At 43.0% G+C, this 24,691-nt stretch overlaps 1 protein-coding gene across 1 annotated transcript in view; it reads right to left on the bottom strand.

Moving 5' to 3' along the window:
- grin3a (glutamate receptor, ionotropic, N-methyl-D-aspartate 3A) overlaps nucleotides 1-24,458 on the bottom strand; it is a gene marked incomplete at its 5' end in the record, with an annotated part of 69,739 nt that extends 45,281 nt beyond the window's left edge. Inside the window, 2 exons of the mRNA XM_083793275.1 lie at nucleotides 7,573-8,303; nucleotides 23,631-24,458. Coding sequence (XP_083649401.1) covers nucleotides 7,573-8,303; nucleotides 23,631-24,458 — 1,559 coding nt within the window. The remainder of the gene's footprint in view (nucleotides 1-7,572; nucleotides 8,304-23,630) is intronic.
- Nucleotides 24,459-24,691: the final 233 nt, after the last annotated feature.

Below are 24,691 nucleotides of genomic sequence, written 5' to 3'. Positions count from 1 at the left end.
GATCAAGGACACAAGGCAGGGATTAAACCCGGGACCTTTTAATGAATGGGACAGTGGCTCTAATGACACCCTTGACACCCTGTTTTCCAATATTCCACTTGCCCCTGCGACCTCCGTTCCGGTTTGATCACAGGCTATGGCAGAACATCCGACAAGATCCGTTTTGGCCAGACATTCTACCTGCCACCGCAGCTGCCATACTGTCAATTCCTGGTGAGTGACAACACCCGCTTCCTGCTGCACAGTCTCTCACGCTGGACGAGTTCAAACGGCCAGCCAGCATTTCCTACAACATCCCCCCCCCCTCCCCTCTACCTTTTCCTCCTGCCAGTGTTATCATTTTCTGATGCCAACAAATATCTCTGTATCTTGTATCGTCAGTTATCCCAGCTATCTTGCTGGAGTTAATGTCAGGGCAGGAATTTATCCAACCACAACTCCCCTACTTGTCATTCACCTGCCATTTACTGTCTATTTTCATCACTTTGTCCACTGATGGCACCTTAAAATAATTTCTGTCACTTTCTCCACCCTCCGTATAGTTTGTACAAGGAGGGGGGGAGATCGTTGGCAAAAATGGTTTTGGCATAAAACAAAAGGGTATCTGGCTCCAAGTAATGCACTTGGATCTTGGCACATACAGAAAGTGGAGAAACCTGAATGTAGGTCTGCAACAAATGACTTTTCCTCATTACATTTCAGTCTGGTCCATATAAATCCTGCAGAAAAAAGGGAAAGCCCAAGAGATTTTTTGTCACTTCATTAAGTCTGCATTCTTATCTTGCTCAAGGACACAATGCCAGGAGGAGACGTGGATCAAACCTAAATTATTCAGATTCATGAAGAAATGCTGACCATTTTAAGTGATCTTAAAATCCATTGACTAGATAGATTACCATAAATAATTGTGCCCCTTCATGTTCCCTGGAAAGATTGTGGTGATGCCTTGGCCTTTCCTCTAGCCATAGCAGTGCACCACGGCCACATTTTCAACTTGCACACAATTATATAAACATTGACAGTGGATTAGCGTGAAACCTAGCCTAGCTTCAGACTGAAGCTGCGTCCTGCGTGAGCAAGAGATGCAGTCCACTCAGAGTGAGCAGGGTCTATGGGCCGGATCCAGGCTACGTGAAACCAGTATATTCATGCTCCCTGAAGAATGAAGAACCCCAGTGATTTTGGTGACCTCACAGCGTCTCCTCAAGTACCACCTGTATGCCAACATTTCCACTTTCCAAATAATATTTCTCAAAATCTAATCAGATTGCTCAGATTTTTTCCTATTTGGCCTTTTAGACTCATTAGTCTTGTTGATAGTCAAAATGCCTGGAAATAATACGCCCTTGAATGTTACCAGTCAACTGATACTCGTTTCTGCCTCCTCCTCAACACCTTTGTGGGTCTATGGCAAACCTAGCTCTAAATGTACCAGCATTCTAACCACCTGTTTTGTATTGTGTATTGTATATTTTGTGTTTTCTCGAGGGACATTGTAGAGGTTTTATAGAGAACCACTTGTTTTCATAACATCTCCAGTACACACACACTGCTTATCTTCCAGCATGAAAGCGCTCTTTCAACACTGCAGCATCTGTTGTGATTTTAGATAGTTTTTCTTATCACAAGATCAGAGGTATGCAATATTCTCAGACAGTACAAGCTCCAAATGTGTTGTCATAAGAACAGAGAAAAGAAACAAAATGAGGAAAAAAGTCACAAAAGGAAATATCAAAGATGCAGAATATCAGTCTCTTGTGTGAGTAAGAGACGTCACTTGGGTCACAGCAGATACAGTATGTACAGTAGCAGATCCAGAATTCCAGTCACTTGCATGTTTGTAGCAGTTTTTACATTCCCTCTTTCACTCGCCTCTGTATTCTCTCTATGTTTTCATGCGACAGGAGAGCCTATTGCATGTCTATTTTGCCAAACGTATGACACATTTCCAGCGTATGATACAGTTGCAGCACAGTCATTGTTGTAGACATTGTTTGAGAAGTATATACAAATAATTCTTGTCCTCAAGTAGCCAGTGTTGAAAACGTGGTGCCCAGGAATTCTCTGGGTGGGGGTGCACCGGATTTAATGGCTAGTCTCGCTCAGCGAGCCTCATTACATTACGCAATCTACAGTACTGCCATTTTGGCACTTTGGCACTTGTCCATGTATGGGGAGGGTAAGAAATTCAAAAATGAAATTCAGCAGTTTGACTTTGACACAAATCAAAATATGACAACGTGGAACAACATACTGCACAGACTGGCGACAAAGTAAAGGAAAAGCCTGACTAAATCAGTGAGGAAAAATAATGAACACAGATGCTTACATACAGGTGTAATGCATGCATCCTGCAACTAATAAACCCTATAAGTCCTATCCTGGGTTTAGAATGCAGCAAAAAAATAGCCCAAAATAGCAAAAGTAGCAAGATTGACTATTTTCTGCAAATATATTTAGTGAAGAGTGAAAACAGGAAGGGACCTTGTATTATTAGGCCCTTGAGAATGTGGTAAATAGGGTTTATGTGGGTTTTATACATCATGCTCTCATGCATGTAATAAAAATGCTGATGTTCAGGTGACAGAATGTCAATGGGGAGACCCATGATCATACTGTGTCAGCAAGGACAGTGCATCGACGCCTAGAGAGGGATGTTACGGTACGGCAGGATTGCGGTGCATAAAGCCCTCGTTAGAAAGACAAAATTCACATCAGAGACTTCGGCGGCGCAAAAAGCCAAAAGTGATGTTGTCTGATGAGTCATCTTTCACCATATTATGCACAAGTGTGTGCGAGTGAGTGCATCATGATGATGTGTGGCATACTCTAAGAAAGCGGTACGCGCCACGATGATGCCTGGCACTTAATCCATTCACGGCGGGAACCCCTTTTGGTGTTTACGAGCTTGAAGATCTGCTATTTTTTTTAAACCGTGAAAATGTGTCACAAATCTTTTAATATTTATTTCGCAGCGAACTTTTTTAACTCAAATCTTTGCTTCTGGGAGGTCCCTGGAACAACATATTTTCCGATGTGGGACGGTGGCCAAATACATATAATATAATTAGTGGTCTCTGTCCTGATGGGAGTGGTCTCTTCCATGATGACAAAGCTCCCTCAGGGCACGACGAGGGAGGGTCACGGATAGTTTGATGACGAGTATGAACATTATATGAGTCATAATGCTATATGGCCTTCACGATTTCAACACAATCAAACACCTACAGGAGATACCTGCGTGTTAGACAGTGCTCTCTACCATCATTAGAAAAAAAACACCATGCACGCGTGCACACGCGCACAGCTGGACTAAATACAAAGCAGAATACAACAAGACAAACACCACCTATAGGCAAAACATACTGTACACGGACTCAGAGTAATGAAAACAAATATGAAAATGAACGCTGACGAGACCGGTTGCTTTCTTTTTTGCCTCACGGGAGAAAATATGGTAATCTGTACAGGTTTTCAGATTATTCCATTATTTAATGGCTTTAAAGAGAAAAGGCTCAGTGTGCAAGACAAGAAGCTCTACCTACCCATTTCGTTGCCGTCGGGTGGAAACTGTTACTTTTAACAATTGCAATTCAAAAATACAAGCTCAAAACGCATAGCAATACTCTGCCTTTTAAGCCTGTACATCACCTATTTTTGCTACTATAAAAAAAATAAAGAAGAATAATAAGAGTGTTGCTGAACAACAACGCTCACATTTTATATTTGTCAAGATTATTACAATGATGATACTGTAATAATTCCCTGTCTAGAACTTTCACAGCTTATTAGCTGGAGACCAACATGATATGCATTAATGAAAATAATTATAAGAAAGAAAAAATGAAAAATCATAGCATTATGATGCTGTCTTTGACTTACTGTAAGAGGCTTCAGCTACTGCTAATGAATCCCTATAATATGTTTAAAGTTAGCTGTTAAATTTCAAAGCAAAGCACATAGGTTCTATTTTTTGTTACGATCCCGTTATGCAAGGACCTTTACAGATTACAGTATGTCCCACTGCAAGCAAATTGACCAAGTAAGTAAGACCAATTTAGCACATCAACAGAGATTTTCAATTTCGACACATTTGGAGGAGCATTGAGCTGACCATACATATCCAGAAATGCACAACCCTGGCCTACACCCACAACACACTCCTTTTGCCCAGAGGCAAAACTATTTGCTCACAACTGGTTTGAATAAAACATTTAATTTGACTTGCATGAACTTGTGGTGAAGAGCTGAAGAGCAACTTGTTTTGAGTTCAGCACCATGGTGACCTCTGAAACTTTGACATAAGTTGCTTTTTGTGCAATCTCTTATGTCCCCTGTGTCTGACATGGCTAAACCAAAGAAGAAACTGCACACTTGTCTAATATGTCTATGGCTTCGTGAATAACCTTTTTCTTGTTATATTGATCTCTTTCTACTGCTATTTTGCTATTGATGCACCACTTCAGTCAGATATTTCTGTGAGATGAATGTTATCTCATAATGAAAACAATTATAAACAAGATAATGAATCACTGCCCTCCACACCAGGGTCTTGAGCTCTACAGCGCTGCGCAGTGTAGATGCGACATAAAGTAGGATTAGAGTAATGTAGCTCAAACAAGACCACTAGGCAAGCCTAGTTCAGTCACAAATTCACCTCTGTCTCATTCTATCAGATTTCAAATGTTACCTTCTCTCATGATTATGAACGTGTTTATATTGAACTGTCAACTAACGCAATAACGTACAGTATTTACACATTTATATTTGTGTTTACAGGCGTAATAAACAGAGAGAGAGAGAGGAGTGTGATGCTCTAGTTAAATTAAATGGAGGCAGAAGCACTTATAAAGTGCTTTTACAAAAAGGACCAAGTGGCCACATTCCTGAGCCATGTTAGTCCCTAATAAAAGCTTGGCTACACTGTCCAGTTAGTGGCCATCACCAGTTTGAACTGAAGAAAACACGAGACGACCTGGACATCAGGATCACAAAACCGTTTCTGTGTCGACAACTTGAGTTGGAAAAGCACAATACTGGCGTGTCTGCACATACCAGTTTGTACAGTAGGCTATACACGAGGGAGACGTTTGTCACCCGTGTGTTTCAACAATGTCAACAGTCAATCACTCAGTCAGTAATGGACCAGGGTTTGGCAAAATGGGGTCCATACGCTTTTCCGATCAGTCATTGGTCCGACATGCGAAAAACGAACATGCGTTAAAACGCAGCGGTAAAGTTCTGACAACATAATAATGATACTGTGTTTTCTATAACACCAGGGTTTGTCCTGCATGGATAAATGTTTGCCACCTCCCAATAGGGTTTTAGCCACGCTGAAAGGAAAATCCCACGCACCAAAATTATAATCAATTGAGAGTAAAATATATATCCTGGGTGCTCAAGTAAGACAAGCTGTTATTAAGCTATCAACAAATCAATCACTAAGACTGTAGCAAAGCACCTGTCCCTTTGAATGGTTACTTTTATGGCATTCCACTCCCCACTCCCTGTCTCCCTCAAACTCACTCTCTCTCCCCCCCCCCCCCCATATCAGATCTTCACAACTAACAGGACAGGGCACAGCCGTCTTCCAGGTGTGACTGGCGCCTATAGATTTCGGTTAAATAACGGAACGCAGGCCTTGTTGTGCATATAGTCGCAACACAGACAGGCATGCTTTTGAATGCCATCGTAGTGATGCAGGAGAGAACAAGTTGTGGCGAGAGACGCGTGGTGAATTAGTGCCAGCTCGTTTGCATGTGGTATGAGCAACAATAGGCTTATAGCCAAAGCTGGACTCCATCCTGTCCTTATAGCCCTTATGAAGCCAGACACATATTGACTTAAACATTGATCATTTACAGCAGAATCTGGGGGACATCAATGTATTGGGAGTAAGGGTCACATACACACACACGCACACAGTCACACACAGACACACAGTCACACACACACAAATGCCTTGCTCGAGACCATCCATGTTGACAGGAGCCACTGAGGGTGAAGGGGGTAACAGCATTTCTAATTAATTTAGTCTCAAGATCAATTAGTTCTGCATGGGATTTGAATCAGCAACATTCTTGTAATGAGCTTACTCCTCCCGATCCTTGAGTCTTCTGCTGCCAGCGCGCTCACACAGATCGACAGACACCGTGCCCATCCATTCCTATCGCACGTTTTATTTACTTCATGCTCATATGGCTGGTGTTTTTATCCGATATTACTGAAACAGCAGACAGAAGAATAAGTCAACATGATCTAAATGCATACCTCTGAATGTAATCGGCCCCACTTTTAAAGAAGTGCAAAGGACAGCAGTACTTTTCGCATCTCCTATACTAAACAGGCCTGAGGCTTGACAAAGAAATTATAACATTCCAGGCAGAGAATAATACTGTGTGCGATACGCGTTCACTGCCAACTGTCCTATTCCCCAGCATGGCCCTGATATATTTATCAATGTTATTATCTCATACCTATATGTACTCTCCTAAGGCTGCCTGTGGCTGGCAAACAATTCCCACAGCATGCATGTACGTGTGACAGTTTGAAGTTGGACACTGGACTCATACGCAGGAAGATAGACATAATTATATTGTTTCCGTTTGCTGGCGCTTTGACACAAAGCACCTTAGACTAGTATTACTACAAATACTGGAGTTCTTTTTATGACTTTGGTGGAATTACACCTCCCTAAACTTAACAGTGTTGGTATTCTGTTCTATAGTCAGTCACCAAGATTAATCTGTTCAAAGTATTACCTCTCTCGTGTTATATTCTGATTTACCAGATAACAGGCCCAGGGCTATTCTAGGATGACAATAGCTAAAGATAGATATAATGGCCATAGAATAGTAGAATATATATATATATATATATATATATATGATCCACACACTCAACAATTCAGCACAAACTTTAATCTGAAAATCTTGAATAGCTGTGTGCAGACTGCAGAACAAAAGGTCTTGCTTCTTCACAATCTTGAGTTCTTCAGTCCATAAAGATTCTTACAGATCAATCAAAGCAACCCTTTATATAAGCAGCTTATACTAAACAGAGCATAAACACCTGACAGTGTTCTATGTAAGCCCTCCAACCTACACCTTTCCAAATAAATTCTGTTCCTGGAGGGGAAGGTACTTCTGGGACGTTTGTTCTGCTGATTCCAGTGTTTTTTGGGGAGAGGATCACAGTATGAAAGGTCAGACTCTAATTGTAATGCAGTGGTGTGTGATCGGCGCTGATCGTAGCTCATATCTCCCCGCTGTGTCAAAGGGGAATGCAGCGGCTACACACTTCACAGTGCTGCTGCTAAATGCAATTCAACACATTATTCTGCCATCACACCGCTACAGTCAGAAAGCTGTGTGCATGTGTGTGTGTGCATGTGAGTGCTTTGGGGAGGTCTACCAACCTCAGGTGGTAGACAATGTATGCAGTTTAGAGTCAGAGAGGAGGAGACAGAGGAGAGAGAGAGAGAGAGAGAGAGAGAGAGAGAGAGAGAGCTAACATCATCTATCCAAGCACATGCAAGCATTTTACGATCTTGTTGATTGAACTTCTTACCTGGCCAGGTATGTCCCTGAGTTGCTTTTGCTCTCCTGTACATCCATACAGTTGGTAGTCCCGGGTATGAGCGCCAGGGCCGGGTTCTCTCGAGCCGCGGTTCCCACCGCCCGCGCCACCAGCTCCAGGGAGTCCTGCACGTAATGGTCAAACGTCGGGGAGCCCATCAGCCCGTGTGCGACCAGCCCCAGGGGCAGCCCCTCTGTCCTCAGCTCCACCACGTTCTGGCTGTCCCCGAGGACCCAGTGGAAGTCCGGGAGCGACATCCTGGTGGATGCCAGCGTCCAGAGACGTCGCACCTCGCGGATCTCGCACCCAAACGTAATCACGGCTCTGGTGGATGTATCCCGCAGGGCCTCCAGGTGCTTCATGAGGACCTGCTGCTGGTCCGACTTAGACGAGGAGGCAGAGGATGAGGAAGAGGAGGATGTGGCAGAAGAAGAGGACGAGAAGTAGGGGAAAGAGGCAGATGACGACGACGACGACAATGACGTATCTGATCCTGTCGCTGCCGATGATGACGAAGGAGAGGAGATGGCGGTCAGGTTGATCTGGGCACCCAGGTGAAAACGAGTGTTGTTCTTGATGAGGAAAAGGAACTCTGCCACATTCCACTCCTGGCAGAGAAGAACGCTGAGGTCCCACCAGCCATTCATCATCAGCAGGGTGTACAGGAGACGCGCCGCTGGAGCCTCTGCTGTCCGCATGGCCAACTGGAAATGGAGGGGGTTCTGGCAGGATGAAAGAGAAAGGTAGTGGACCGAGTGAGTTTGGGAGAGAGGAAATGGAAGAAATGGACACGGGGAACATGAAAAGGATAGGGTTTGGGCATACCATAAACCGTAGAGGAAAGAGGGATGATAGGGTGTGTTAGTGTGTGGTGTGGGTGAGTGGAGGGGGGCGGGCAGGTGACATGAATTTGGGGGAAATGGAAGTGAAAAGAGGAGAGGAGGGTAAGATGAAGGGGGTGAAGTGGAAAGATGGTGTAGGTGGTTTCAGGAGGATGAAAGGGAGAGGGAAAAGGAATATATTTGTGTTTTGGATAAGGGATGGGAGAGGTGGAGTGTGGGGAGGAGAAGAGAGAAGGTGAGGCAGATTTGTGAGAGGAGAGAGAGATTGAGAGAACAATGGATGAAGAGATCGGGACAAATGGGGGACGGATTTGGGAAAGGATAGAGATAAAATAGAGGCGGTGGGAGAATGGAGTAGGGGGGGATTAGATAGGAAGAAGAGAAGAGAAGAGAAGAGAAGAGAAGAGAAGAGAAGAGAAGAGAAGAGAAGATAGAAGAAGTGATAGAAGTGTGAAGAAGAGGTCGGATGTTGGAGCATAGTGGGTAAACAAAATAGAGATAGATAGAAAATGGGAAAGAAAGAAAGAAAGGAGGAAGGAAAGAAGTAAAGAAAGAAAGAAAGAAAGAAAGAAAGAAAGAAAGAAATTCTGTATCAGATTTCACCTTCTTTGCATTAAAAGTGAAGAACACACACAGTTCGCTGCATATAATAGATTTCAAACTCGACTGGCTTACCTGCACCTATGAATATCATTATACACATCAAGAACAGTGTTACCTTTATCTGCATGGAAATTGATATCACGTACACACTGTATGGATCGGCCGGCCCTTATAGAAAACACTGCCTCTTCACATTCAAAAGGTTCTCTCGAACATATTTTTTGCTCTGTCAACAAAACTTGTGATTTATGAAGAATTGATTTTGGTGTCAAGAATGAGTGCTTCGTATTCCCCCCCCCCCCCCTTGCCAAACTGATACATTGATAGCAAAAGCTTATTTCTGCGAGACAAATTCCCTGATATAATGATTTTGTTTAGATTTAACGAAGGCTTATTACTACTGCCATCTCCGTAAGATTGTTAGTTGCGTTTAGTTTTTTTGTTTAATTTTAGTTTTTATTCTATTCTGTCCTTGTTGGTACCCTGACAACAAATCTTTTGTATGTACTTTATTGCAGTCAGTCAACCTGTGGTGGGTCGTGACCCTCAGGGGGTCCTCATCACATGATTTTCTTTTCTTTTCTTTTTCTTTTTTTCCCTCCGGTATATAGTAAATTAGTATATATTTAAAAAAGAACACGCCCGTGTGAGGGGCGCTCTTATCATTACTGAATGCCTATTGCCTGTGATTGGTAAGCTAATTTGCTCGTTTACATATGACGTAAATTTTCCCTTCAATGTCAATGGCGTTTAATGTTTTGATGTTTAATTTACGTCATATTTAGCGGAATTTTGACCTAATTTCTCCATTCATTGTCAATGGCAAATCTTGAGACGTGTGGGGACAAGATTTAGTGGACATTTGACCTGAATTCCCCTTTCATTGTCACTGGCAAATGTTGAGACGTGTGGGGACAAAAGCTGTATATAGGAGGGGCTAGCGCCCCTCAAAAATGAAATACTCCAGTAAAGTAAAAGTACCTAAAATCTGTACATAAGTAAATGTACTGACGTATGTTACTTTCCACCAGTGGTTCTAATCACACAATAGGTGCCTCTGCAAAGCTCAGAGGCTAAAGAATGTCTGTCATTGTTTAGTGATGTTCCAGTTGGTATGGGCCAGTTCTGATCTCGCCTCTGTAAGGGGCTATACTTGACATACAAAATGTGCACAGTCACCCTGGGAATCAGCTACCGGAGCAGGGGGTAGGGCTTAACCCTGTCTCTTTAGAATAAATGGTAAATGGTGCATTTATATAGCGCCTTTATCCAAGGCGCTTTACAGAGATTGTGCATTACATTCACCCATTCACACACACATTCATACACCGATGGCAGCGGAAACCATGCAAGGCACCAACTAGCACATCGGGAGCAATTAGGGGTTCAGTGTCTTGCTCAAGGACACTTCGACAGTAACTCTGGGGGAGCCCGGGTTCGAACTGGCAACCTTACGGTTACCATCCAGGCACTCTACCCCTGAGCCACCGCCGTCTCATAGAGTCTCACGCTCATAGAATAAAACATATCTATTCACGCTATGATTGTCTAGTGATTCTGTCAGACTTTATCCACATAATATGCATAAATTATTTATTCCTCTTTATGCACCGACAAGTGGAGAATCACAATATCGTAGTTATACCAATATTACTTGGAGAGTAAAGTACAGTGGAGAACAACATTGATGTTACGATTTTAAAATGGATATCTCTTACTAGTTACTACTTAGTTAAAGATTAAGCCACCGATTAATCCAATGACAATATCAGGACTCATGTCATCTTGGCCAAAACACGCAAGACTCAGTCAGTCAGTTTCCAACATTGAACATCACTTGAAATCTCAGCTAGCTGCACAAGAGTTTTCACAAAGCCGTGTGGGGACCTCTGCATTGTGCGAGACAGTTTTGACATGACACTAATGAAGGCCTAGGGCTGACATTTTTGTCTGTTCTCTCCGTGAATGACTTAAAGTATATATATTCTATGAGTGTGTATCCTGATTTGATGTCCACATTCTTGTGAAACACAGAGTTGTTTAATTATTTCAAGGACAAGACAGAAATCACGAAAGCATGAAAATGGAGATTTTTTCTGCAGAATTGATGTCTGAAATCTGTTGACCAACCACTAGTACTCAGCCACCCTCTAGAGTCCATCATTGTCTTGTTATACTGTACCTCGACTCCTCGCGCTACAAGACTAGGCTGCAATGTGTAGTCTGTGATATTCTGTTCTATACGATTGTATTTTATTGTTTTCTTGTGCACATTCTGCACTTTTTGTATTCTCTTGGAAACTGTAACACTTGAATTCCCCCTTGGAGATCAATACATTTAATCTAATTTAATTAGACAGGCATTTACTAAGTCTTCAGTGTTTATGGCAGGCCGCTATAGTCTAATTTGTCCCACCACAGTTTCATAATGCACATAAAATATCTTCACACTTCTTCTAATAATAGGGCTGGGTGATATAATTTACAGAAATATAATGATTTACATAACATGGATTGGCGTGTCACAAGTTACAATATGGCTGTGTCCCGTCAAAGCATGATTCCCCTAGAGAATAAGCCGCAGCAGAAAAAACTAAAAATAAACAAAAACCTTGAAAACTGTGGGAGTATTTTAGACAGTGACCCAACAATGTGATGCTCTGTAAACTCTGAGCTTGGAAAAAGCTTATCACAGCTATACAACATGCTTCGTCAAGAGACAGCAGCAAGAGAGCACCATACAGGAAGTCCTGTTCATGTTTGTTCCGACCCAAGCATGATATATTTATATTAGCATTACAAACGCATTGTGTTTCTGTTAGCAGTACTCACTCAGAATTGATTTTCAAAAGGCTTCTTCATCGCAGTCATGTCAAAACAAATTTCTGCAGCCATTCATGAATGAATGAATAAATTGTATTTATATAGCATCTTTCCAAACATATAGTTATACAAAGTGCTTGCAATGCACATGCGATGCACATGCTCAGGGCCAATCAAACGCATACATTCAAGCAATCTCACTGGGATAGTAACCTCATTTCCAGGCTTTTCTCATCTCACAAGGAGAAAAGCCTGGTAACGACCTAAGGCAAAACGTATAGGGCGGGACTTTCATTGTATGCCTAATCTATATACTTCCCCTGGAAGCTGTCTTTTCTTTTTCTTTTTTCTTTTTACCAATCACAACACACATTTAATGCCTGGGGAATGCAAACATTTCCTTGGACTTCCACTAATGGCACTTACAGCTCCAGCCAATGAGAAACATGCATCTAGAAACAGTCAAGTGTACAAATTAAAAACGATGCAAAAATAAGTAGCTTTTAAAAGCGGTAAGCTTTTTCTTTTCTTTTTTATAATTAAAATATAATTGTGTCTGTCTGTATGGTAGTGTATGTTAATACAACATAACTTATACAATTGGGGTGGTTGTATTTTGTCTCCAGGGCTGCTCTTTTATTGAGACATTTAGATCATGTCAAAAGTCATGTCTCATAGACACAGGCTCTGACACCATGTTTGACCTGAAGGTCAAGATTGAATGATGTGTCCCCTGAGCAAGCAGGCAGGCTCTATTAGCGCCATTGTAGAAAAGAAAATCTGCAGTAGACATTGTGGGTTAAAATAATAAGCGAATTGTGGCAACGTCATAAGCTTAGAGGGAGTCACGTGCCAAAAAAAAGAACAGCTCTACAAGATAACTCTTTACGATTCGAAACGTTAGCATGTAGATCTGTTTATTGATCTACATTCGAAAGCAGCACTAACTGACAACACTGTTTACAAAGGGGCTGCGCGCACACACACACACACACACACACACACACACACACACAGAGAGAGAGAGAGAGAGAGAGAGAGAGAGAGAGAGAAAAACTACAAAGATGTAGGATAGTTGGGGAAGACAAGTGAAGTCAAGTTTATCCACACTTTTCCTGGGCTGTGTGTGCTCCAGTTACTGTTGATTTCATTGGATATCATTGGTCATCTGACCAGTTTCATTGGCTTTCATTGGATCAAATCGACAGGAACTGGAGCACACACAGCCCAGGAAAAGTGTGGATAGAGTAGATGTCTTAGAATGCAGAGCCTTTGGGGCAGTAGTAAATTAGCATTGCCTCTTTGCCCAGTATTACCCTATAAGTACTAAAAGACACTTTTAGTACTTTTAGGGCTAGGAGAGAGAACATACAAAAAAAAGAACAACTTCATTAGGGAAAATAACTAATAAAAGGTAAGAATTAAAAGCAATAAAACAGTACATGTAACAAGTTCAAATTAAGTCAACTTGGAAAGGCTAGTCTAAACAGGTGGGTTTTCAGTGCGGTTTTGAAGGTAGGGATATAATTATACAACATGTATAATATGCCTAATACACAAATAAACATGTGCACAAACACTTTTGTTTCAATTGATTCCACAACTTTTACACAAGCTATGCACAAAAATCGTCTATTGGTTAATTGCATGTATCTCATTAATCACGTTGCTCATTAAGCATGCAAATTGGACAATAATCCTTATTCCTCTCCATAATCTGCTGATTGTCTACAATGGGAAGCATTTATACCGTTGCAGCAGAAAACAGAAACACCATCAGAACCAATTATATGCCAGAATTCATTTCAGATCTGGAACTATGTTCTTTGGTGAAAAAAAGGACTCACTACTCTCTCTACCCCAGGGTCATGGATTTATTCTTGGCTGTGATCCCGCGGTACTGTGATCCAGCTAAATCTGCAACCCTCTCTTTGTTCAGCTCTCTAACGAGGGGGAAGATTTTTTTCACAATGAGGCAAGACAGCCCCAACTCTGTTCTAGTGTTCTACATCAAGGGTTCCCAAAATGTTCAGGCTGCAACCCCCCAAAACAATCATATCTGAACTGGGGACCCCCCACCCTGACAAGCACTTGAAATTGTAGGCATTACCTTTAGTATGACAAGGTTCCACAGATAAATAGCATCTCGCACAGAGAGGCGTTTTGAGCGCGTGTGTTTACGTATGTGGCATAAAAGCTGGAAAGTCTAACAAAGGCTGATATGTTACGATGTCCTTGTGTATTGTTCATGTTCACAAATGACAACTTCTATGTCATGAAGGTCAAGGTGATGAAGGGACTAGAACGAGCAGCTGCATGTTGGTCTTGCTTTGATTCAATCATTAAAGGGACACTTCACCCTTTTTGCAAAATAATATATGTTAATGACGTTTAGAAGATTTAGAACACTTTCCTGGGGGTCTTTGTGTCCAATATGTGTCAAGGACACTGGGCTCACTTCCTTCCTGGACTACAATTCCCATAATGCTTCTCCTTGTGGATAGGGGGAAGGCTGTCTTACTGAGACAAGTCCATGTAGTCCAGGAAGTATGATTAATAAGTGTTAATTATTAATCAAGCACAGCTGTCATATAGTCACTATATGATATATATGTATGACTATATATATGACTATATTATAGTGTACCTGAAATAAAGTGGGTTCTGATAATCCATGAACTTTTCACTAGTAATAATATAATGGTGACCTTGTTGATTTAATGTATAACTACAAACATGAGTGTCATCTATAAGCTTGTTACCTAATGATACAACATTCCACTGAAACAACAATATTTTGCAAAATTACAGATTCCCCAGAGCAACTGACTATTGTGTTTTCATCAGCAGTAAATCCTATACGAAGCATACGGGTAGCCCCCAATTCACTATTCTGCTGCACAGTAAAAAAAATAAATAAAAAATCCTTAGTGCAGAGTTCAATTAACCCTGAGGATGTTACTGTGTGAACTCGTATCAACCATAGATGGTTGATGAATACACAAAGAGTGTGATGGTTATCTCACCCTCTTTGTGTATTCATTTCCTTGGTCAACCCTGGACAGCTGCATCTAATGATGCCTGAAGACAGTACAGTATTGAGATCACTCTACTCTCCATCTATGCTTTTGAGTTCCTGTGCGATGTGCGATATGCAAAGTGCAGGCTGTTCCGCAACTTGACCGCAAGTGTATATACAACAGTGGTTGGGGGTGATCCAAAAGTGGGTCCCACCAATTGTTTGGGACACTGGTATACAATGTAATAATGAATTGCATTTTTATAGCGCTTTTCAATGGTTCATTCATTCATACATTGGGAGGTGAAGCGGCGAACAGTCGACGCCAGTGTCCTCACTTCCCACATTTACACACCAATGTAGGGTTCAGTGTCTTGCCCAAGGACACTTCGTGGACAGGAAGAGCCGGGATTCGAATCGTGTACATTGTACATTCCAGCTGGCTGGAAATAGTAGCCAGCCAGGGACTGTGGACCTGGGGGGCTATGAAGGGCTGGCAGATGTACCAAGGGTCTGAAATGGTTTATCACACAGGGCTCAGGGCTGAATTCTTGATATTTGCAGCTGCCCTATCATCATGCTATATGTGTAGTTGGAAGGAAAATAGCAATGGTGTGGTGGCTGAAAATTCTACTTTACTTGAAAAATCACACCCGTGTGAAGTAAGTGGTGCAACTCCGTGTGGTCGTCCCCGGGGAGCCCCCCCCCCCCCTCCAATGACAAAGTAACAGGCTGGAAATGTTTAAATGCAAAGCGTGAAATACCCATGAAGTGGAATAATTGATACATTAAAACACATGAGCAGTGGTGAGAAAGGCAGGTGTGTGTGTGTGTGTGTGTGTGTGTGTGTGTGTGTGTGTGTGTGTGTGTGTGTGTGTGTGTGTGTGTAAACAGCACCATCAGCAGCCTGTTTGTACTCATGGCAAACATTTTGAGTCTGAAAAAACATGAAAGGGGTCTTTGTTCTCTGGGCTAAATGATTTATTGCCGTTCTTCCCTGATCTTTTGTTCAGAACCCGCACATTATAGTGAAATGAGGACAAATGAAAATCAATGCAACATAATTGCTTATGATTCTACAGTTTAAACACCTGCTGATTCATCAATAGCTCTCTTTATCACTTCATTTTGTGAGACATACTGTATCGTGTGTATAAAATAACTATCAAATATGAGTGATTGACTATCGTAAACGATACAGAGCCACCTCCCTGACAATAGCGACATATAGGGATAAGTTGTTTATTTTTGGACCACATTTCTGATATGAGACGATTCTAAGATGACAAAATAGTATTAACTTGTGTGACCCAAGGGGTGAACAAGTGATGAGCTATACTAACAGGTGTTGAGCTACACCAACATGTGATATTAAGAATGTGATATAGTCATCTTTCTAAACTTACTCCCATTATGTGATGAAGTTAGGTTGCTTTTGAACTTTGGTAGCGAGCTTATAGGGTCTAAACCATGTGATATTAAAACAAAATCCCTCTAAACTTACTCCCAATATACACACACCAGAGAGAGCCCAGCTGGAGAGCTGGGCTTATTTATCTGGGTCAGAGCACTGGAGTAACCGACAGTGGGTGCTTGGACACTGGCAGGCACTTTGTGTTCAACATTTCACTGCGTGCCAGGCTGGAACTGTGACGGCTCACCATGAACCACATGACCATGCAAGTTGAACACCATCGCTGTCGGGGCGGAAACCTGGTACGTCCAATACCATTACTTTTCAGGAAAACGTATCACTTTCCAAATTTCCGAATTGATCAAAAATAGCATCTTGCAACTTAAAGCTTTATACACTGGCCATTGTCTCTACTTTTGAGAGACACTCTTGTACGACAAAGTATGGCATATTCATTTACAAAATAAATAAATAAGATACAAGGTTTCTTCTGCTGCCTTAAAGCAATGATATGCTCTCCTTGCTTTGTCACAGCCTGCCACCTGAGCGAGTATAAATTGAGTGAGTTAAAACAAATGGGGTAACGGCATTGAGACGATAATGGCTCGCTTATCTGTATTTGCGGAAAAAATAGCGTAGTTGAAATTATTGGGAGTATTTGGGCTTTTGGCAAAGATTTCCCAAGTAAAACTAGTAGAACTTGAAGTGAACAATTCGGCATAATCTACAGTCTTGTGTATTTAATCTATTGCAGTGATCTTGTGTGTGAGCATACAGACATACTGCATGAAAGTGTGGCATGACAGTGAACACGTGCATCATCGGGACCTATCTGGTACTCAAACTACACCTCAGAGTGCCTGTGGCACCTTGCAGCAGTCTCACATCATTAAAGATCCATCCCACCCCAGCCATCACTTGTTCAACCTCCTGCCGTCTGGAAGGAGATGCAGGATTCAAAACAGCAGCTACTGTAGGACTTCTAAGAAGAAAAACAACGTACCCTGGGCTCTGGTGCAATTAAAGCAATGCTGCTTTCACCACGATCCCCTCCAACCCAGTGTACAGTAACTGGAGAAGCGTCCTTTTTAAACATCAAATGTACCTATTTTTGCGGCATGTGCTCTTGTGCTGTGTTAGATCTAGCACATGACATATGCAAATTTGACTTAACCCTGATCCAATTTACCGTACAGCATTGCACAAAATCTGCATCCCATTTCTAACCATCATTTAACAGTAATTGGAACATCAAGTGCTGAAAAATAAACAATATTGTTACAGTTCTGTAAAGATGGGCCACAGATCAAATAAAAGAAACCTTCTGTATAGCTACAATAGAGTCTAACTAAAACAATGAAGGTAAACATTTAAGCCGATTGTTTGTCATCTGAAGAATAGTGAAATGTACAAGCTCTCAACCTTCCGCGATAAGACGGGTCGGTCAGCAATTCTTTTTAAATGTCTGAATAATTTCGTCTCTAGAATGAAAATATTTCCTGCTGTTGAAAGTGGTTAAGTGCAAGTATTGTGCATCCTCATGAGTGCCAGCCAGATGTATGATAATCATTATACAGTATTTGTACGATCATTTTACCCTAATTTTAATATACGATCAACAATGCCAAATAATGCCCACATGTATGATAATTGTGCCATTATAAAAGAAGGTGCATGTATTTGCTAAATTCCCCGACTACTGATTCACAATCTACGTTTACATACACATAATGGATTAAGATAAGGAAATCTAATCCTAGATTTGTACTTAGAGGCAAAGTCTGTCTTTCTAGTCAATCCTTGCCTTGATGCATGACGTGCATCAAGCTCCCCCACCGGAGCCAGCATGGCTGTAGCTCTCCATCAGTGTGTGAAGAAGATAGCGGGGGGGATACATTTAAAATGGACACAATGTACAGTAAGCGTTATGCAACTCTTTGACCACAACACACTTGTATCAGAAACTGACTGCCCCAGCACATTAAACCTCTGATAGGTTGAAGTCCTAATATGAGGGACTTTTTGGATGATTTTGAAAAGAGATACTTTCACCGGTACAAAATACAGCAAGCATATTAAAATAAATGCATAGACAGCATTACATCATAAATACTGTATATACCCATGACTTATACAACAGTTTCAATGTTTTAATTTCAGCAGATGATGGATGGAGCCCGCAGCTCACCACAGGTACAAAGAAAGACGTTCTTTATTGAGAATTCTGACGTTTCGATCCATTTGATCTTCATCAGACTGATGAAGATCTTCATCAGTCTTCTGATCTTCATCAGATCTTCATCTTCATCAGTCTGATGAAGATCAAATAGATCGAAACGTTGTCAGAATTCTCAATAAAGAACGTCTTTTTTGTACCTGTGGTGTGCGGGCTCCATCCATCATCCTCTGAAGTGTCTTTAGCCCAGCACCCAGCCTGTCGATGTGCGTGTTCTACGTCCACTCTCAATGTTTTCATTTCTACATTTTTATCCCATCTCATTTCCCCCCCTGTGTCAATTATCTAATGTGATCCTGGGCACTACACGCCCTCCGCCAACCAACGCTGGGCAAGACCTAAGCTGTAGAGGCTATCATTTGTTTTGGGGTGGAAGTTGCGGGATTTGGGCGGAAGTACCGCTCAAGGAAATGCCGTTGATGCTTTACAAATCAGTTTACATTCTCCATAAATGAAAGTGTTGTGATTGGTCGGAATAATATCGTATCTGGGGGAAATACATTTGTCGGATCTTCCGGACGGACACATCCGCCGATAGCGTCTCTGCCGTAGGTTGTGACCAGGCTTTTCGCTCTACTTTTTCGCTCGCAGATGAGTAAGCCTGGGGCCGAGGCTACCGCCAATCTGGGGAGAGCAACGGACTTGAACTCATGCTTCCTTCATGCATGAGTGTCCAAGTTGCTCCTTTACACCTGCCAGCGGGGAGTTTCCCCGGTTGGACGTAGCGTCGAAGGAACACGTTATTCCAACCAGTTCCTTTCCCCTCCATCAGGCGCCCCAGCTGGCCAGCATTTTTTGTGAAGGTACCTACCCTAGGGGACATGGGGAGAACATGCAAACTCCATGCAAACTCCAGCGGGAATTTAACCCAGGACCTTCTAGCTGTGAGGCGACAGCACTACTGACTGTTTCACAATTAATTTGTTTTTGTGAAGAAAGTACACTGCAATTTCACTTATTTTGGCTGTATACGATAATCTTCTTTAGGATTTGAAGCCTCTGGTACAATAGTTTAACATTTCCCATCTGACAACACTGTAAGTGTTCCTACTTTTGCTTCCCTCCCTCAACTTTAACTCGTCTCCAGATCCTAGCCTCTTACCTGCTAAACTATTCACCCCTCGCTGCCTCCAAACTTCTCAACTCTGTTTACACACACACACACACACACACACACACACACACACACACACACACACACACACACACACACGTTACTGTAGCTCAGTCGGTGGCAAGTATCCCAGAAGCCTTCAGGATAACTAATGGTGGGGTGAGTGTGTATGTGTGACTGTGTGCGTGCGTTCGTTCGTGTGTGAGACTGAGTGATAGTGTGTATAGCAAATGTACAATGTGGTTGACCGTTACCAAGGAGGTCTCTGCCTCAAGTATTGACACACACGCGAGCACACATACACAGTACTTGCTTCAAAGCTAGGGGGCTCTAGCCACAGGCATGAATATAGCCTGCGAACCAGTCAAATTAAACTGAGAGAGAAGCAGTGATTTGATTGGACGGACACTCACTCGCCTAATGGTGTACCTGCCTTGTTGTCAAATCCTTTAAAAAGTCATGCATTGTTCTAAAACCTTGAACTTATGTTAACTCACAGAACATTGATTGAACCCTAGCATCAGTACCCAAACAAGCACTCTCAAGCTTAACTGTGGCGGGAATTGCTTTAATACACTACATAGACAATACTAGTAATAAATCACAATTATGGATGAACTTATGTCTGTATCAAGATCATGAAATAACCAGCGCAGCCCTCATCTCACACCTGCATGCACACGCACCCACATACTTGAACAATAGTGTGTGTGTGTGTGTGTGTGTGTGTGTGTGTGTGTGTGTGTGTGTGCGTGTGTGTGTCAAAGTAACACTTTTTCTGCAAGCCTTGAATTTGAGAGTGGATTAGCATAAAAGAATGTCTAATTATCCTAATGTCATTGTTTGGCATTCCAGTGGTGAATTCAACAGATCATCTTAAATTGGCATATTTGGCACATACTGGTTTGCATTGGGGATTGGAGATGGGATTACAGGAACAGAATGATTGAGTGTGTTCTGTGTTGCAGTTATATTTGTATATATTTTTTCATATTCACTCTGCCATTCTTGTTTGTATTCCTTCTTTCCCCTATGATTTATTATCTGGGTGGGTGCCGGGCTACTGTTGTGAAAAGTCCAATATAGCATCAGTATATCATCAAAATGAAAAAACAAAGCCAATTACAACATATTTCCCATAATTGCCTTCCGTCAGCCTGCTGCCTACTAGTCAAATACCACATCTGGAATGTTGCACTAATGCGAATCCTATTGTTCATGTATTTTTTAGTGGTGCAACCACCCCAAGGAACAGCAATGTCCGTGTTCGTTCACCTATGTATGTGACATTAATGAGCACGAGTATGACTATTAGTACCAGTAGGGGCGCTGTTGTGCCAGAAACAGAGAGAGATAGTGCTGTAGGCTACTATTGCCTGCTAATGAGAGAGAGAGAGGAGGGGGGGAGAGAGAGGGGACACTCAGTGCACACGGGTGTGATTTTTCTAGTAATGCTGTCAAGCCTGCTATGCTAAAAAAAATTACATCTTCGTGTCACCAGACTTTCCACCTCGGAGGTACACCTGGTCAGTGTTCCAAAATCGCTGTCGCTTTGTTTTGGTCCCCCCTGTTGATTTTTACTTAGTCTCGCCAGCCGCTACGAGTTGGAATAAAAGATGGATAAGCCAAAATAACTATTCAAAGACGTACTTGAAGAAACTTGACGGATTCATACACCACATCAAGGCTTTTATTGGGTAGGCCCTAAAATTATTATGCCCTTGATTGCGGGAAATTCTTTTTTTGGGTAATTCTGGTTCCGAAAGGTGGTTTCCGACCTGATGACTACAAACCAGTACTTTGTACTACAACATCCCCTCCCGGCCGGATCAGAAACCCAAAAATGCCTCCCAGTAGGCTAGTTGGGGCTACCGCAGGAGCAAAAGTGAATTATATTTGTAACACAGAGTTAGCAATAGAGATTTCCAATCCTCAAGGCACTTTAACAAAAGTTTCTGTTTCGTATTCTGATCCCCGTGACCACATGTGACATTTTACACTATCATATTCAACAACATAATCCATATGGATGGGAGTCTTTGAGGTTCGACATCAGGATCTTGGAATATGTTTTTCAGCCCTATTCGTGAAATATATTGTCCCAGGGAGAATACACTTCATATTCTGGGCCCCATGAGCCATGGCATACTCTGAATGTTTCATAATATTGAAATAAATAATACAATCTATTACCATTCATCTACTATATCTTATCTTCTCTGGTCTTTGACTTATGTTGCCAACTTGCCATCTCTTCTCTGCACAGTCAAATCCTCAGTGTTCAACTTAGAGTGTACAAATGAGGCAAATAAACCCTTATGGTTATATTTTGGCACACTCCGTGTGGTCTATCTGGTCTTGGTTTGTTAAAAATTGAGATATCAGGTCTCTGCAGCATCGCATCAGTGTGATAAGCAGACCTTTTACATTGAAGAGAAGAGCTCCATCAATTTTACTCCCCAAAAATGAGACACCTACATTCATCTACACAATGATTGATGACGTTAAATTAGCTTATATCACACTATGGCTCCTTTTACGACAATAGTTAAAACAACCTGAGCAGCATATTGATCATGATAATGCTTTCACAATAGACCAGCCAAAAGAGTAATTGGGTGTTTTAAGGAGATGGGTTTATACTTTATAGGGAAGATAGCTATTTGTGGCAGAATGTAAAAGAAAATCAATCTATCAAAAAAAATAAAAAGGAAAAACTAAATAGATACCACACAAGTTTAGTTACACATAGCTGTGTATTTGGAAACATTATCCTCCAACAACTCCGCTATTTTCTAGACTGCAATATAGAGGGTATGCGCGTGACATCATCATAACCGGAAGCAAAAAAACTACTTTCTGGTCTTGACAGAACATACATCCAAACAGAAAAGTCCTATTTAATTTAATTTAGCTACGTTAAACATACTTTGCCACTCACTTTATGCATGCACATACCCTCTGTTTTGAACTGGCAACAGGAATCTGAATGCAGAGTTTGTACAGTGGACTCTCCATGGTCTTGAATTTCCACATGGGAATTAATCAATCTCAAATTAGTATAGACACACACCCTCTGTGTAATATTGATTTTAATTAGCTCATCCTTTCAACTCTTGGGGACAGCAGGTCTACTTATAGACAAACACAATGTAGGCCTATATTGTTTACAGCATCTTGTGTGGGGTGTGCACACACACGCACACGCACACACACACACACACACACACACACACACACACACACACACACACACACACACACACACACACACACACACACACACACACACACACACACACACACACACACACACACACAGTGACCAGATGTCCCCCTTTGTGTGGGACAGTCCTTCATTTCAAAGACCGTGCAGGTGTCCCACAAATTGAGACCCTGGCTGTCCCACATTGTGAATGGCAGGCATCAGTGTTCAAATGCCATAATAGTTAGTCCCCAAATTGTTGGCTCTCTGATGTAAAGCTCTCCCATTGTCTCTTTTCCTGCAAGATGCCTTTTTAAGCCTGTTAAAATAACATGAGAAATATCCCTATTTCCTAGGCAGGCTGCACTATACAAAGTCGGCCAAAACAACCTTATGACCAGAATTAGCATTTTAAATAAAAATTTGAGACTTGAGTCCAGATCATGGGTTTATATAGGGCAATATTAGGCCTGACATAAGCATTTTTAATAGTAACTACAGTGATGAGTTGCTAACCCCGTCCTGTCTCACACAAGCACTTCTGTCCCTCAAATGAACAGTTTGGATCTGGTCACCATACACACACAATCAGAGGACAGGTGTGAAACTGGATCCACTGGACTCACTGAAACTTAATTAATTAATAATTAACCACAGAGACGCGCGCGCGCATGTGTTGCAAACAAAATAGCCATAGTTGTGAGCATGCTTGCATTTCTACTCTAATATCTGGTAATTGCTATTATGGTATCAATGAGCATGTGAACCCAGCCATATTAACCTACATACATACCAAACTGTGGCGCGTGAACTCCTTATGCACCACGCTGATGACGGGCACCTGGATCGCCTTGGAGATGAACTCCAACTTCACCAGCTCGTCGCGGTTCCGCGGGAAGGCGAGCATGGCGGAGACCCCCTGCACCACCACGGTGTGACACACGCTCTCCAAGAACGACAGCGGGTCCTCCACCTCGGCCTCCGCGTCGGCGCCGCCCGGGGTCAAGGAGGAGGAGGAGGCGGAGAGGAAGGGGAACTGCGCGGGCAGCTCGCCCAGCCCGGACCCCACGGCCATGACGAGCTCCAGGGACAGGTTGTAGGGCAGTATGGCGGCGCGGTTGAGCGCCTCGGCGGCCAGCAGCACCGAGTCCCGCGGCGCGAACACGCGGCTCTCCCTCGAGGCGCTCTCCTCGCGCAGCCGCGCCAGGTTCTTACTCCTGCTGGCGCCCCGCTGGCCGTTACCCCCCGAGCCTCTAGTCCTGAGACTCCCCAAACCCACCGGACTTCCTCCTCCGACACTTGTTGTCTGCCCGCTCTTCTCCTCCTCCTCGTCCAACAACAAAAACTCCCGCAGGGCGCGCGTCACCCTCGAAGACGAAGACCCACCGCCAGCTGTTGCCGCTTCCCGGTCCCCCTCCTCCCCGTCGTCGTACGACTCGCCGCCGGCGGAGGAGGACAAGGGGACCAACCGGGGCTGGACGTGCAGAGCCCCGACTCGGACCGTGTGGCCGATGCGTCTCAGCACCTGGCAGGGCTGCGGGTGGGACAGGGCGCCCCGCGGGAGCAGCACCACCACCAGAGCGCACAGCAGCAGTGATGGAGGCGCCCACCTCGGACCCATGGCTCCCTGCAGGCTGCGGACACCCCGCCGTCCTCCACCCGCGCTGCCCGTCATCATTATCATAATCATCATCAGCGTTCCCCGGGAACCGGTGTCCTCCTCCTGCGATAACAACAACGTGCCCCCCGGTGTGCTCCACCGCGTGCACCGCGTGCGCCCCGCCGCGCCTCAACAGACCGGCTCCGGCTGCTCCGCGGCAAAACTTGTGCGTTATCCCCCGCCGACAACAGGCT

The sequence above is a fragment of the Protomyctophum parallelum genome (genome assembly GCF_964188405.1).
Source record: "Protomyctophum parallelum genome assembly, chromosome: 21".
NCBI lineage: Eukaryota > Metazoa > Chordata > Actinopteri > Myctophiformes > Myctophidae > Protomyctophum > Protomyctophum parallelum.
The sequence above is the reverse complement of the archived record's forward strand: the minus strand, read 5'-3'. Positions and strand labels throughout refer to the sequence as shown.